The sequence below is a fragment of the Sturnus vulgaris genome, chromosome 11 (assembly GCF_052056855.1).
Source record: "Sturnus vulgaris isolate bStuVul1 chromosome 11, bStuVul1.hap1, whole genome shotgun sequence".
In the NCBI taxonomy this organism is placed as follows: domain Eukaryota; kingdom Metazoa; phylum Chordata; class Aves; order Passeriformes; family Sturnidae; genus Sturnus; species Sturnus vulgaris.
In genome coordinates, this window is record NC_142253.1 from 22,891,475 (window position 1) to 22,907,640 (window position 16,166).

At 50.3% G+C, this 16,166-nt stretch overlaps 1 protein-coding gene across 1 annotated transcript; it reads left to right on the top strand.

The window, feature by feature from the left end:
• Nucleotides 1-1,523: 1,523 nt before the first annotated feature.
• On the top strand, nucleotides 1,524-4,218 carry LOC148222542 (uncharacterized). The gene is made up of 3 exons (XM_088171783.1): nucleotides 1,524-2,137; nucleotides 2,764-2,931; nucleotides 3,249-4,218. Exons 1-3 carry the CDS (start codon nucleotides 1,524-1,526, stop codon nucleotides 3,421-3,423), a joined length of 957 nt encoding a protein of 318 aa, XP_088027909.1. The 3' UTR covers nucleotides 3,424-4,218.
• Nucleotides 4,219-16,166: the final 11,948 nt, after the last annotated feature.

A 16,166-nucleotide genomic window follows, 5' to 3' on the forward strand; every position in this document is an offset into this window, starting at 1 on the left:
CACCCCCCCTCAGCCTTTTTTTCCTCACCCCAAAGAAGGCACAGAACGACTCCTTTAATGAAGTTGTTTTAACAATTGTAAGGCTAGAGCTTTTGGTATCCACTGCTTGCCATCCCTTGTAAACCAATTATTTTCTTCTTTCTTCTGCAGCTTAATAAACCTCTTTTTTTCCCCATAGTTTTCCAAATGCATGTATTACCGCATATGCATATTTAGAATCAGTAAATATATTTAATGTCTTGTCCTGCTATAATTCACAGGCTCTCACAAGCGTGTGCAGCTCTGCTGTCTGAGCTGACCAGGTGGCTGGTAACCTCCCCCCTTCCTTTAATTGCTTTCCATTCACGATAGAGTATCCTGTAAATCATGAAGAATGGGGGGGAAAAATCAGTGAGAAATGGGGGAAAAAAATCCATGAAAAATGGGGGAACAAATCAGTGAGCAACGGGGAAAAGTGGGGAAAAGTTAATTGAGAAATGGGGAAAAAATCAGTGAGAAATGGGGAAAAAAATCCCTGAAGAATGGGGGGAAAAAATCAGTGAGAAATGGGGGAAAGTGGGGAAAAAATCCGTGAGAAATGGGGGGAAAAATCAGTGAGAAATGGGTGGGGAAATTCCATGAAAAATGGCGAAAGAAATCAGTGAGAAATGGGGAAAAATGGGTAAAAAATCAGTGCGAAATGGGGGGGGGGGGGGGGGGGAATCAATGAGAAATCGGGGGAAAAACATAAGTAAGAAACGGGGGGGGGGGAAAAATCCATGAAAAATGGGGAAAAATCAGTGGGAAATGGGGATAAATCTGGAAAAAATCCATGAAAAATGGGGGAAAATATCAGTGAGAAATGGGGGAAAATGGGGAAAAAGTCAGTGAGAAATGGGGAAAAATCAGTGAAAAACGGGGGGAAAACTCCATGAAGAATGGGAAAAAAAAATCAGTGAGAAATGGGGGAAAAAAATCCCTGAAAAATGGGGGGAAATATCAGTGAGAAATGGGAAAAAAATGGGGAAAAAAATCATTGATAAATCGGGGGAAAAATCAATGTGAAAGGGGGGGGAAAATCGGGATCGGGGACGTGGACCGGGACTGGGATCGGGGACCGGGACGGGGAAATGGGACAGGGACCGGGATCGCGGACGGGGACCTGGGACAGGGACCGGAACCGGGATCGGGGACGGGGACTGGAGACAGGGACCGGGACCGGGATTGGGGACTGGGACCAGGACCGTGATCGGGTTCCGGGACGGGGAACTGGGACTGGGACCAGGATCGGGGACCGGAACCGGGGACTGGGACCGGGACCAGGACTGGGGACGGGGACTGGGGACAGTGACCGGGACTGCAATCGGCACCGCCCCCCGAACCGCTCCCGGAACCGCTCCCCGGGCTACCCCGGCACGGCGACCGGGAACGCCCCCCGGCACCGCCCCCGGCGCCGCCCCCGGTGCCGCCCCCGGCACTGCCCCGGCACCGCCCCGGGTAGCGCCCCCGGCACCGCCCCCGGGGCGGGCCGCCGAACGCACGCGATGACGCGCGGGGGGCGGGACGGCGCGGGGGCGGTGACGCGCTTCATGCCAGGAGCAGGGCCCGGGTGCGACGAAGACGGGAGCGGGACGACCCGATACCGCGCGGGGCCGCGGGCCCGTGCGGAGCCCGGCCCGCTGGGTAGGGGCCGCCAATGGCACCGGGGCTTCTGCTTCGGCTTCTGTCCGTGTCGGCGGGGAGGCCCCAGCCAGCGGTGCCCCTCTCCCTCGGCGGCACGGGCGTGGAACTCGGCATCGGGCGCTGCATCGCCGCGGACAGCAGGGGGCGCACGGGTACCGATACTGCCATGGGGCCCGGCGCTGCTCTCCTGCTCCGCCGCCAGGCGGCGCTGCGCTGCCGTCCTGCCGCGCCTCCGGGCACGCTCGGTTTCCTCGGGACCCCGGGCCCCGCCTGTCCCGCCGCTGCGGAGGCGGGGGATGCTTTATGGGACTGCCCGAGCTGGCGGTGCCGGGTCTGGGGCGTTGGGGCGCGCCTTGGGGGGCTGCGGGTGCGCTCGTTTCCTCTTCTGCATGGCCTTCTGTGTGAGCATCTCTCGTTGCGACTGCTCTTGGAGAGTCAAACCCCTCCTCCTAAGTGGTCTCAGGAGCCTGGCAGGGTGAGTTTTGTTTCACAGGGGAAAGGGCCACTGGTCGTGTCCAGAGACCTGTGCACCCAGCCAGGTTTCTGCCTGATAAAATTCCAAATGGATGAGGATTTCTCCCAGCCCCAAGCTGCCCCCACCTGTAACCCTGGCTGCCTTTGGGGTGCCCAAAGCCTCCTCTGTGCAGATCTCAGGAACCTGGGAGGGGTGAACAATGTTGCACAGGGAAAAACCCCACAGATTTTATCTCCGGGCCTGGGGCCAGGAGCAGGCATTTGCGTGCTATAATTCCAGAAGGAGCACGGTGTCTCCCAGACCCAAGCCGCATCCAGCTGTGACCCAGCTGCTCTTGGAGTGCCAAAAGCCTCCTCGTAGCTGATCTCAGGAACCCTGGAAGGGTGAGTTTGGTTTCACAGGGAAAAGGCCTCAGTTTGTGTCCAGAGATCAAATAAGGGACTCTGCTTTTCCTCTAGTTCTCCTTCCTGTTTTCACCTGGGCTACAAGGATGGGCATGGCCTGTATTTCTCATATCAAAGTGATGTTACTAAATTTGTCCAGAAGTTCTGATTGTTATTTTTATTAGTAGTAGTAATTTTCTGATAGAAAACACTCTCATTTTGCCTTTCCCACGTTGTTTCCAGGTGCTGCCCAGGATGGACATCTGTGGTCTCAGACAGTGATTCCCGAGGAGCAAGGAAAGCCTTTTCCTCACCTGCACAGTTCAGGTGGATGGGACAGAATTGGTGTGGCCTGACAAGGCAGGAAAAGCTGTCTGTGTTCTGGAGTGCCTTGAAAGCTTTCTCCGTCAGGTTTGGAAGGGGTTTCTCTTTGGGATTTCTTGTGATGCAGCACCACGGGTATCCCTTTGTGCCAAGTCCAGTGCTAAAGGATTGAAGAACTGACAAGTGGGGTCTGGGATGAAAATGCCTCTAATAAAATTAAGCAAAGAATACAATAAGAGAAATGAGCATCCTTTTAATAGTTAGGAATAAAAATGCTGGAAAAGGGCACTCTGAATTGGTGTCACTTGTCATGGATAAAACCCCAGAGTGAGGAATCAGAGCAGAAGTTGAGAGCTGGAATCCTTCTGCAGTCGACTTAATTTTCTTTTCCTCCTCTCTTTCAGGACAGGAAGAATCACGACTCTCCTGGCATCTTTGCCAAGAGCTGTGGTGTTTGATCAGCCAAAGCCCAGAGGCTTCAGCACCAGAGGTCTGAGCCTGGAGGGCTCCTGGTGCTGCCCGTGCTGTGGGCTATGTCAGAGGATGCAGGGTTCCTCTTTGCCTCCCTGCTGGGATTAACTGCCATGGGAATGTGGGATCTGGGTGAAACTCCAGCTCTCCTGGTGTTCAGGGGAGCAAGGTCTGAGGGACTCCTCTCTGGGGATGTGCGGTGAAGGACTGAATAGTGTGGAAGGAGAGTATTTATAAACTGTATCACTGTTTCTCCCAAAATTGGGGTGGAGCACTGATGGGGGCGGTTGGGTTTGGTCTGGGCCTGTTATTCTTTGTGCAATTTTTAAATTCTCTTGTATGATTTACTGTCCGGTATCTTTCTAACAAAAGCTGACATAAATTTAGATTAAGGATTAGAACTTGGGTCCATTCATTGCAAACATTTGACAAGGCTGGAGGACTGGGGTGGTGACTGCTCTCAGGAAAGGTTACTTATTAATACTGTGTCAGATTTCCCGCAGTGACTGTCAGGCCTGCATGGCTGTGAGTTCGTGCTCTTCTCACTGGGGAAATAAGTTCAGCAAAATTAGAAATGTTAGAAAAATCCAGCCAAAAATTCCACCTCTGTACCCCCTAAGTTTTCCCAGTTTTTCCCAGCTAGGAGCTGCACAGAAGTCAGGCAGGGGAAGTGACAACAGGGAACAGCTGAAAAATTCAAAGGCACAAAGAGGAAAGGGGAAAGGTTTCAGAAAACAATTCTATGGTCTAAGAATAATTTCTGATTCCCTACTGAGAAGAACACGAACTCACAGCCATTCAGGCCTGACAGTCCCCTGCAGTGAGAGCTCAGCACACATCCACAGAGGCAAGTCCAGCATCTTAAATGAAAAAATAAAAATAAAAACCAGGAGAAAAAGGTGATTTCTTTTGCTTCAGAGTTATTTCAAGTTCTTAAAGCCCAAGCAACATTTGCTCTTGATTTTGGTTGGGTGAATCATGAGCAGTGGGCACGGGTCATGCCATTCATTGAGCAGAAAACCCGGGGTCATTTAGAGGGGACACAAGAACTGTTTGTGTAGCGACCTCGGGCTGCAGAGGGGCAGGAGAAAGGCCAAGGGAGCTCCCTGGGGCCACCAGGGCCTGTGGGGAACAGAATGGACGCTTGGATGACCAGTGGAGGTGAGGAGTGGATCTGAGTTCATCTACAGGGAAATAAGGAGGGGATACTCTGGAGTGAAAAGCTGAGGTGATGAGTTCACCCACCTGGGGGGGGGGGGGGGGCGGAGGGGGGGGGGGGGGGGGGGCGAGTTGTGTTATGCACAAAGTGGGACCAGAGGTGAAGGTCAATCCAAAGTCGATCCTGCTTGACCTCTGAATTCCAGGATAAGTTTTACAAGCTGCCAAATGAGGGAGTAAAAATACACAAAAATGAAACCGAGAGCATTCATGAGGTTCCTGGGAGTCCATTACACTGTTGTCATAGAATTCTTAATGAGTTTTGAGCTTTTAATGACAACAATTCAGTACTTTCTTTGGATTATTCACTGTGTAGGATTTGGGGTTTATCTGGATTTTAAAGGCGTCGTGGTGGCCCTGACACTGCTCAGGAGCTGGTAGGAAAAGCAGGGTCAGAGCTCCTGGCAGGCACAGGGTGTTTTTCCCAGAGTGGACTGTGGAGGAATTGTTTGGGCCTTGGATTGTCCCTCTGGGTGATGCCAGTTGCTGTGATTTGTGTAATTCCATACATTTAACTCCCAATACTTCCCAGCCCAGGAGCTTGAGCTGACAGGGCAGCACACAGATTGTTCTCTGTGCTGTGCCCCGATTTGGGGTTGGCTGTCAGCTTTGCTAGCTCCCGTGAATTATGCCCATAGCCCCGAATTCCCTGCTCAATTCCCACTGCCATAACCTCACAGCGCCTCATGGAGTGGGGATATACTGTGGCAGGAAGCTCAGCAGCATCGGCACAGGGACAGGTGTATATTCCAAAGAATTTCCTGTTTCAAACCCTCATCCCCCAGCCCCGCCGATGTCCCTGGGGGGCACTTGACAGAGTTACCTGGATTTCAGCTGATTTCACCCCCCCGAGCTCGGGCTCCAGGTGATCTTTTCAAGCAGGAGAAGGCAGGGGCCGGAGGCGCTCGTGGCCCGTGCCGAGGCAGTCCCTGGGGCCACGAGAGGACATCTCTCCCTGCAGAATTTCAGTTCTTTCCAGAGCCTCAGCAGTGACAGAGGACAAAGAGGAAGAGGAGGAGGAGGAAGAAGGGGGAGAGGGTTTGAGAGGAGGGGAAGCCCAAATCCGTGCTGTGTGCGGAGCTCCGACAGCACGCTGCAGCCCGCAGCTCAGTGTGAGCACGGGGCAGAGGAGGCGATTTCTGGGCATTCAATCACCCTGAGGCGGGCGCGGCACCGCCCCTACAGCACCGTCCCCAGCACAGCTCGGTACCGCTCCGGGATCACCCGGCCCCGCCCCCGGTGCCGCCCGGGACCACTGGGGACCGCCCCTAAAGCACCGCCCCGGCCCCGCCCGGTCCCGTCCCCGGGACCTCCGTGCCCCGCCTCGCCAAGCCCCGGCTCCGCCCCGAGCCTGCCCGGGCTGCGCCGGGACCATCGCTGGCGGCCCCGCCCCTCTTCCCCGGGCCGAAGCGGGCTGAAGGAGATGTCCGCACGATTGGAAACGCCGCCGAAAATCGCACCCGTGGGATCGGTGTCGGCGTCGTGCGCAGGCATCCCACTAGAGCGAGCGGGCTCCTTGCTGTGCCCCCCTCCTTTTGCAGCCAGAGTTAGAAGGTCGGGGAGCGACACCCGAGCCGCCATCTTGGGAGAGGCAGGCGCGCAGTACCGCGCTCTGCCCACAGGGTGGCGCTTGGGAGACAGGCAAGGGATGGAATCAAGGAGTGTCCCAATCCTTGAGGAAATCCCCCTGAATGAACGCCCCAAAAAACCCCGACCAGAACTGAGAAACCTCCTGCCTCTGTATGAGTGCAAAGGGTGTGCAAGGAGTGTGCAAATAGTGTGCATTAGCAATCGATCGGCAGGCATTGGAAAGCGATCGCCGATCTAATCGATCGGCAGGCGCGATCAATCGATCGCCGAGCTAATCGATCGGCAGGCATTAGCAATCCATCGCCGATCTAATCGATCGGCAGGCATTAGCAATCGATCGCCGATCTAATCGATCGGCAGGCATTAGCAATCGATCGCCGATCTAATCGATCGGCAGGCGCGATCAATCGATCGCCGATCTAATCGATCGGCAGGCATTAGCAATCGATCGCCGATCTAATCGATCGGCAGGCATTAGCAATCGATCGCCGATCTAATCGATCGGCAGGCGCGATCAATCGATCGCCGATCTAATCGATCGGCAGGCATTAGCAATCGATCGCCGATCTAATCGATCGGCAGGCGCGATCAATCGATCGCCGATCTAATCGATCGGCAGGCGCGATCAATCGATCGCCGATCTAATCGATCGGCAGGCATTAGCAATCGATCGCCGATCTAATCGATCGGCAGGCGCGATCAATCGATCGCCGATCTAATCGATCGGCAGGCATTAGCAATCGAGCGCCGATCTAATCGATCGGCAGGCATTAGCAATCGATCGCCGATCTAATCGATCGGCAGGCGCGATCAATCGATCGCCGATCTAATCGATCGGCAGGCATTAGCAATCGATCGCCGATCGAATCGATCGGCAGGCGCGATCAATCGATCGCCGATCTAATCGATCGGCAGGCATTAGCAATCGATCGCCGATCTAATCGATCGGCAGGCGCGATCAATCGATCGCCGATCTAATCGATCGGCAGGCATTAGCAATCGATCGCCGATCTAATCGATCGGCAGGCGCGATCAATCGATCGCCGATCTAATCGATCGGCAGGCATTAGCAATCGAGCGCCGATCTAATCGATCGGCAGGCATTAGCAATCGAGCGCCGATCTAATCGATCGGCAGGCATTACCAATCGATCGCCGATCTAATCGATCGGCAGGCGCGATCAATCGATCGCCGATCTAATCGATCGGCAGGCATTAGCAATCGATCGCCGATCTAATCGATCGGCAGGCGCGATCAATCGATCGCCGATCTAATCGATCGGCAGGCATTAGCAATCGATCGCCGATCTAATCGATCGGCAGGCGCGATCAATCGATCGCCGATCTAATCCATAGGCACGCATTAGCTATCGATCGCCGATCTGATTTTTCCCGCCATTTTTCATGGATTTTTTCCCCCATTTCTTACTGATTTTTCCCCAATTTTTCATGCATTTTTTTCCCGCAATTTTCGTGGATTTTTTCCCATATTTTCCCCATTTCTCACTGATTTTTTTCCCCCATTTCTCAATGATTTGTTTCCCCAATTTATCAAAGATTTTTTTTCCCCATTTCACCATGATGTTTCCCCCATTTCTCACTGATTTTTTCCCCCATTTCTTACTGATTTTTTCCCCCCATTTTTCCATGGATATTTCCCGATTTTCCCCCCCATTGCTCACTGATTTTTGCCCCCATTTCTCTCTGAATTTTCCCCCCATTTTCCATGCATTTTTCCCCCCATTAATCACTGATTTTTTTCCCCATTTATCACTGATATTTGCCCCCATTTCTCTCTGAATTTTTCCTTCCATTTTTCATGCATTTTTCCGCCCATTAATCACTGATTTTCTCCCCATTTATCACTGATTATTGCCCCCATTTTTCACTTATTTTTTCCCCACAGCATCGGCCACCACAGCACGAGCGACAACAGCTCGCTCTGTTCCCGCCATTGCCCATGGATTGTTTGCCTGTTTTCCATGGATTTTTTCCCCATTTCTCACTGATTTCCCCCCCCGCCCCCCCATTTCTCACTGAATATTCCCCCATTTTTCATCGACTTTTCCCCCATTTACCACTGCTTTTTCCCCCATTTCTCGCTGATTTTGTCCCAAATTTTCCCCCATTTCTCATTGATTTTTTTCCCTGTTTCTCACTGATTTTTCCCCCATTTCTTAATGACTTTTCCCGCCATTCGTCACGGATTTTTTCCCCCATTTCTCACTGATTTTTTCCCCATTTCTCAATTATTTTTTCCCCCACTTTTCCCCGTTTCTCACTGATTTATTCCCCCATTTTTCATGGATTTTTTTTCCCCCATTTCTCACGGATTTTTTTCCCCATTTTTCAAAGATTCCCCCCCCCGTTTTTCACTGATTTTTCTCCATTTCTCACTGATTTTCCCACCATTTTTCATGTGGTTTTTTTCCATTTCTCACTGATGTTTTACCCCATTCTTATTACCATTCTCATAGCTCTATTTTATATTTATACATATTCTTATATTTGCATTATTTCTGTTATACACTAGATTTTTCATAGATATTTGCTACTTATATTTCATTATATTTTACATGTATACCAATCTATTTCTATTCTTTATATTTTATTTTTATATTAGCTATAAAAACCGTGCCTCTACCCAAATAAAAAGCATTTAAACATTCCTTTTAGACTATATTTAGGTATTTTTTATGGTTCTGTTTTTCATGCATTCTACACCCACCCCTCCCTCTCAATGTTCTGGCACCCACCATGACCCCCCCCCCCCCATGCCCGACTCACCTGCTCCTCCAGCGCAGCCCGGCTCCCTTTCCCAGGGACCTTGGGGTGCCCCAAACCACGTCGGAGCCCCCAGTCTCCACACCCTCCCCCTCCGTAGGGAACGGGAATGGGATGGGGAGCACACAGGACAAGAAAGGAACACAAAAGACACACTGGACAGAGAGAAGAAAAGGGCTGGAAGCTGGATATGAGGATGAAAGTGGAGCAGCAACAAACCTCAGGACTCTTGACTAGAGAGTGTGGCTGCTGAACGTCTCAAAAAAAACCCCCAGCTCCAACACAACATGCTGTGCTCACGGCTCGGCCTGGGACTCATCAGTGAACATCTCTCTCTTGCCAGGGCCATAAAGCCCCCGAGAAAACACGAGGTGAGGTTGATGTGCTCCGGCTTTGCTCCTGCTCAGCCCTAACCCCAGCCCCTGCTGCCAGTGAGCACCCTGATCTCTGAACCTCTTCTCAGCTTGTTTGTACGCTTCCAAATTCCTTCCTCTTTCTTCAAGCTTCATCTGTTTCCTGGCATTGGGAGAATGACAAGTGTTTAGCACAGCGCAATGAATACAACAGTCTCATTTTCAGAAGACACAACTGAACGAGAACCGACAGCAGCACTGCTTCGAGACAATCTGGGCACACGTTTCCCTTCCAGCAATCTGAGCGTTCTTTTGTGTCACGCCTGAAATCCTGAAAATGGTTTTTTGAGAAAAATTATCCATAACTAGAAAACAATCAAACCAAATAAATAGAACCCCTAGGATATAATAACAGCCCATATACTACAACACTCCAATTCTAATATTAATAAGAAAACAGAAATTAGCTACACAGCATTACCTCAAACAAACACTACATACTGGCAAGAATCAAAGCCACCACAAAATAATTCAAAAACTACCCTATGCCTTATGCTACAGGCTAGAACGCCATCGGCAAACCTTATCAAGGTATCCTTTAAAAACAACGCCCCACCAAAAACAAAAACAACACAAAACGCCATTCAAGAACTCCCTTATCAACACCTGAATGAAAAAACATGGCATTAGATAAATAGACCATAGCCCTTATCATACACCATCTACAAACAAAATAAAGCTATACCATACATCCTCGAAAACCACCTTCAAAGCACGACATTAGAAAAAAAAACTTTCCAGAATTAAAAGCTGTATCTAACAAAAGCCGTCTGATAAAATTAACAACCAAGCCCCCACCATCAGAGCTGCCCCTACTAAACTCCCCATCGTACATATGAAAAATCAGTTTTAAAAACCTACTTCAATTCATTCTGCCTCAAATACAAAGCCATCCAGAAAGTTACCTTCACTCAAAAACAAAAGCGCACGTAGTAAATAACATTAAAAAATAAATCAGCACACTACACACCACAAGCATAAAATATTGAATTAAAACCAAAAATACCCCTATTCATTAAAGAGCCCAGCCGCAAGCTATATTTAACTATAACTTCGTGCAAACGTACACATATCATTAAAATAGATTTCTTTCAGAATACAACTGATGATCTAAAATAGTAAAATGTCCGAGAACGATATTATAATAGGATATCCTCGATCATCCTCCCGCAAATTCTCTCCACTGTATTGTCCGACACACACCGGAAAAAAAATCCAGTTTTTACTTTTTTCAGCTAACTTCTCATTTATTAGCTGAGAGGAATGTTGAATTTGTCTTTACAAATGAGCTGTGGATCAGCCTGTAGATAAGGCTAGCACTGAGAGATAAAAGAAACAATGGGATGGATTCCACTGATTGATGAATGGAAAGAGATAGTTGCCTTTACAAACAAACTGCAGGGCTGCTGATAAATGAAATTGGATATCGAAAGATGAAAGAAGCAACGGGGGGAAGCTATGAATTCTATAAGAATTAAAAATTAAAAGGGAGGGTTATACATTAGAGGGGAATTTCAGGTATCAGGCGTTCCGGGAAGTCTGTGCCTCTCAAGTACCTCAGCCAATGGGAAAAGAGAGAGGGAAATGCGGCCGGGAAAATAGGATAAAAAGGAGGCTGCGTCCTCCAAAAATTTGAGAGATCCCAGGGGAATGTCCCATGGCCTCTCCCTTTATTCGAATAAAGCAAAAAGGACTCCTCTGTTTCCTTTTTGGACATAAACCGCTGGTGTTTGTGGATTAATTTTCCTGACATTTAGCAACATATTGTTAAAAAAAAAAAAAAAAAAAAAAAGTGATCCAGAAGAGGGCAACATTGACAGCCATTCCAAGACAGGATGAACAAATGCTTTCACATTGACAGAGGATGCTGCGATGTTCTGAGAACAGAAGATAGAATAAAATAAAGGAAGGTGATGTTACAAGACAGAAAAGGGTAAAATAAAAGGAGTACCTGAGACTGGGGGGCGGGGGGGAAGAAAATGGGGAAATATTAATTGCTACACACTAGGTACAAATGCTTTTTACAAGTAATTTATGAGAAGCAAGCTAAAAGCGTCTTACTGCTGCTAGTGATATCATGCTCCAAGCTCTGCTAATAATTCCTATTTCTAGCAATAGTTAAATTGAACTCACTACATTCCAACTATTTTTCTGCTTGTTTAGATGGCAGATCCGTTTGGAACACACCTTCGTATAGCAAATTCTATGCCCAGGTAGGGACCTCTCAGTTCTTCCATAAAACATTTTCTTCTGCATTATGGCAAGCCTTTGTTTTAGCTTGACAGCTTTCTTGAAACTTAAATTTACGCATGTATCCAAAGACATTTGCAATTCCAGAAATTGGTAGGCACATAATATGGAAAGTAAATAACATTCTCGAGAGGGAGTTGCTTTGTTACTGAGGGGATGAAAAGCAAGGCTAGAGCTAGTAGAACTACCCAAGAAATTGGACTTAACGCAGCTTTTACAAGGCTCAAAGTAGCCATACCGAGATGTTTGAGCTAAAAGCCCCAGTTACCAGACTTACAGGCCTAATAGTTATCACCACACCACATTCCCTGGTTGCAGTATTTTTAACAGCAGTGCAGAACGCTACTGAAAATTATTTTTAGGTTGAATTGTTCTCTCCCCTCACTGCCTGTGTAGCTGTTAGAGGCTTCCAGGAGGCTGGGGAAGCAGACTGCTGGTTTCACTTCCAGACACGTCACTTCCATGGTCTGCTGGAGGGCACTTTGAAGCCCGTGGCCTTTTCTTGCTCTATTGTATCTGACAACTTTCCTCCCCCACGTCTGTTTTTTAGCGGGCAGCATTTTTGGAGGGCCAGTCAAAGACCTCAGGCTCCGAGAGAATTCGTCTGCTTTGCTCTGTTTATGTGTGCAACAGATGGGAGCAGCAACTAAGTCAAGTAGTAACTTCTGAGCTGCCCAGTTATCAGTAAACCAAAATATTCTTTTGTGACTCTCGCCAGACGAACATATCATCCTATCCGAGTCACACACTGCCCCTCTGGCATTTTCCAGTCAGACAAAGAATTCCTGGCCCCTTCCTTGCATGAACCTCAGCTCTCCACCTTGTTCCAGAAAGAGTTCTAGATCCAAGGCCCAGTGAGCCAGCTACCCTTTGCTGCCCTGAGCAGTATGGAAACAGCCAAGCCCCAGCCCTGCAGCCCTGCCTAACTCGCCTTTGCCTCCCAAACCTGAACCTTTTCCTTGGCTGTGGCATCCTCACTCATGCAATCCTGAAGACAAAAATCTGATTTGGCAGGTGAGGCCGTTTCTAACGCAAAAGCTTCACCAAGGTTTCTCTTCCAACTTCAGCCTTAAACAGTCCTGTCCTCCTCAGACAGCCCCCACCTCCAGCCTTTAGCTGTAAATACTTACTGGTTTATAGCTAATGCTTGCCACCCCTCAAAATTAAGTCTTTTGATATGCATTTACATCCCTCCCTAACCATGTCCTCAGCACCCTTCCCAAACTCAGCCTCATCTCCAGGCCTAGAACCTCTCCCTAGGTGAGGGACTGTCCTCGGGTAGGAGTGCTGACAGACCTGTGCATGAGCCCAGCTGCAGAGCCCGTGCTAATCCCAGCCCAGCTCTAGCCTTTAAACCCACTGGGGCTTTGGTACTGGAGGCCCAGTTACAGTAACCCCTGTGGCCGTTCCGCTTCCAGGCCATCTGTGAGTTGTGATCCCCCACCCTACACCACTTTGGTGAGAAATGCATTCCTTTCTTACAATAAAGTTTTCATTTTATGTCTAAATTCAAGCATTCCGAGAAAACGTGTAGCAATTATATCAAGACAGACATGACAGGCACCAACATTAGTCTTTCATTACACACTTTTCATGCCTTCTCTCCACAGATTTCTTTGAGGCAACTCTGACTCCTTTTCTCACAGGCAGCTCCACACAGCACCGACTCCTCCTCTCCTCTGTACGACTGGCTAAACCCCAGCCTGTCCCTTCCCCAGCCACCTGAGCCTGTCTGTCCCACACACAGCATCCTCTCACCTTGTCCATCCCTTGCACGGCCACGTGTCCCTTCCTCCTCGCAGCACAGCCAGTAGGCTCCAGCCCACACTGCAGCAGGCTCTGCACCTCCAGCTGGAGCTGTGCTTAGTGAAACTGGCAGCCAGCTGACCCACGCTTTTATAACAACCAGCCTCACTGGGCAGGCAAGGCTGTTTCCACTCCTTGCTAATCAGTACAGCTGTAACTCGTTGGCAACTAGTGCCTTCTGCACTATCCTTACAAACTGTTCTCCTACAGAAATGGACCGGAATTCCGGGGGGATTTTCTCGGGAATTCCGGGGGGATTTTGTCGGGGATTCCGGGGGGATTTTCTGGGGGATTCCGGGGGGATATTCCCGGGGATTCCGGGGGGATTTTATCGGGGATTCTGGGCATATTTTCTCGCGGATTCCGGGGGGATTTTCTCAGGGATTCCGGGGAGATTTTATCGGGGATTCCGGGGGGATTTTTCCCGGGAAATGCGGGGGGCTTTTTCCCCGCGATTCCAGGGGGATTTTCCAGGGGATTCCAGGGGGATTTTATCGGGGATACCTGGGGGATTTTCCAGGGGATTCCTGGGGGATTTTCCCGGGGATTCCGGGGGGATTTTCACTGGGATTCCGGGGCGATTTTCTCAGGGAATTCCGGGGGATTTTCTCGGGAATTCCGGGAGGATTTTCCCGAGTATTCCGGGGGGATTTTCCCGAGTATTCCGGGGGGATTTTTTCGGGGAGTCCGGGGGGATTTTCCCGGGGATTCCGAGGGGATATTCCCGGGGAATTCCGGGGGGATTTTCTCCGGGATTCCGGGGGGATTTTCCAGGGGTTTCAGCGAGGAATTTCCCGGGGAATTCCCGGTGGATTTTCCAGGGGATTCCGGGTGGATTTTCTCGGGGATTCCGGGGGGATTTTCCCGAGTATTCCGGGGGGAATTTTTCGGGGAGTCCGGAGGGATTTTCCCGGGGTATCCGGGGTGATTTTACGAGGAATTCCGGGGGGATTTTCCCGAGTGTTCCGGGGGGATTTCCTCGGGGATTACGGGATGATTTTCTCGGGCAATTCCGGGGGATGTTCTCGGGTATTCCGGGGCCATTATCTCGGTGATTCCGGGGAGATTTTCTCGGGGATTCCGAGATTATTTTCCCGGGGAATTCATGGGGATTTTCCCGGGGATTCCGGGGGGATATTCGCGGGGATTCCGGGGGATTTTCTCGGAGATTCCGGGGGGATTTTCATGGGGATTCCGGGGTATTTTCTCCTGGATTCCGGGGAATTTTCCGTGGATTCCTGGGGGATTTTGCCGAGTATTTCGGGAGAATTTTCTCGGGGATTCCGGGGTGATTTTCCCGGGAAATTCCGGGGGATTTTCTCGGGGATTCCGGGGGATTTTTTCGGGGAGTCCGGAGGGATTTTCCCGGGGATTCCGGGGGGGTTTTCTCGGCGATACCGGGGGGATATTCTCGGGGATTCCGGGATGATTTTCCCGGGGAATTCCAGGGGATGATTCCGGGGGGATTTTCTCGGCGATTGCGGGGGGATTTTCTCGGGGATTCCGGGGGGATTATCCCGGGGAATTCTAGGGGATTTTCTCGGGGATTCCGGGGGGATTTTCCCGGGGAATTCCGGGGGGATTTTCTCGGGGAGTCCGGGGAGATTTGCCCGGGGATTCCGAGGGATTTTCAGGGGAATCCGGGGGGATTTTCTCGGGGATTCAGGGGGGTTTTTCTCGGGGATTCAGGGGGGATTTTCCAGGGGATTCCGGGGGGATTTTCTCGCGTATTCCCGGGGCATTTTCCTGGAGATTCCAGGGGGATTTTATCGGGGATTCCGGGGGGATTATCCAGGGGATTCCGGGGGGTTTTTCCAGGGGATTCCGGGCATATTTTCCCGAGTATTACGGGCGAATTTTCTCGGGGATTCCGGGGAGATTTTCTTGGGGATTCCGGGGGGGCTTTCACAGGGATTTCTGGGGGATTTTCGCGTGGATTCCGGGGGGATTTTCTCGCGGATTCCGGGGGCTATTTTCCTGGGGATTCCGGGGGAAATTTCTCGGGGAGTCCGGGGGGATTTTCTAGGGGAATTCCGGGGGATTTTCTCGGGGATTCTGGGGGGATTTTCCCGGCGATTCCGGGTTGATTTTCCCGGGGACTCCGGGGGATTTTCTCGGGGATTTCTGGAGGATTTTCCCGGGGATTCCGGGCGGATTTTCTCGTGGATTCCGGGAGGATTTTCTCTTGGATTCCGGGAGGATTTTCCCGGGGAATTCCGAGGGATTTTCTCGGGGATTCCGGGGAGATTATCCCGGGGATTTCGGGGAGATTTTCTGGGGGATTCCTGGGGGATTTTCTCGGGGATAGCGGACGGATTATCACGGGGATTCCGGGATGAGTTTCTCGGGGAATTCAGGGGGATTTTCCAGGGGATTCCGGGGGGATTTTCCCGGGGAATTCCGGGGGATTTTCTCGGGGATTCCGGGGGGTTTTTCCCGGGGATTCCCGGGGATTTTCTCTCGGATTTTTTTCCCAATTTTTCAAGCATTTTTTCCCGCAATTTTCCTGGATTTTTCCCAAATTTTCCCCATTTCTCACTGATTATTTTCCCCATTTCTCAATGATTTTTGCCCCAATTTATCAAAGATTTTTTTCCCCATTTCTCACTGATGTTTTTCCCCATTTTCCCCCCATTTCTCACTGATTTTTATCCCCCATTTTTCAATGATTTTTCCCCATTTCTCTCTGATTTTTGCCCCATTTCACCATGATGTTTTCCCCATTTCTCACTGATTTTTCCGTTGATTTTTCATGGATTTTTCCCCCCATTTTTCGTGGATTTTTTCCCCA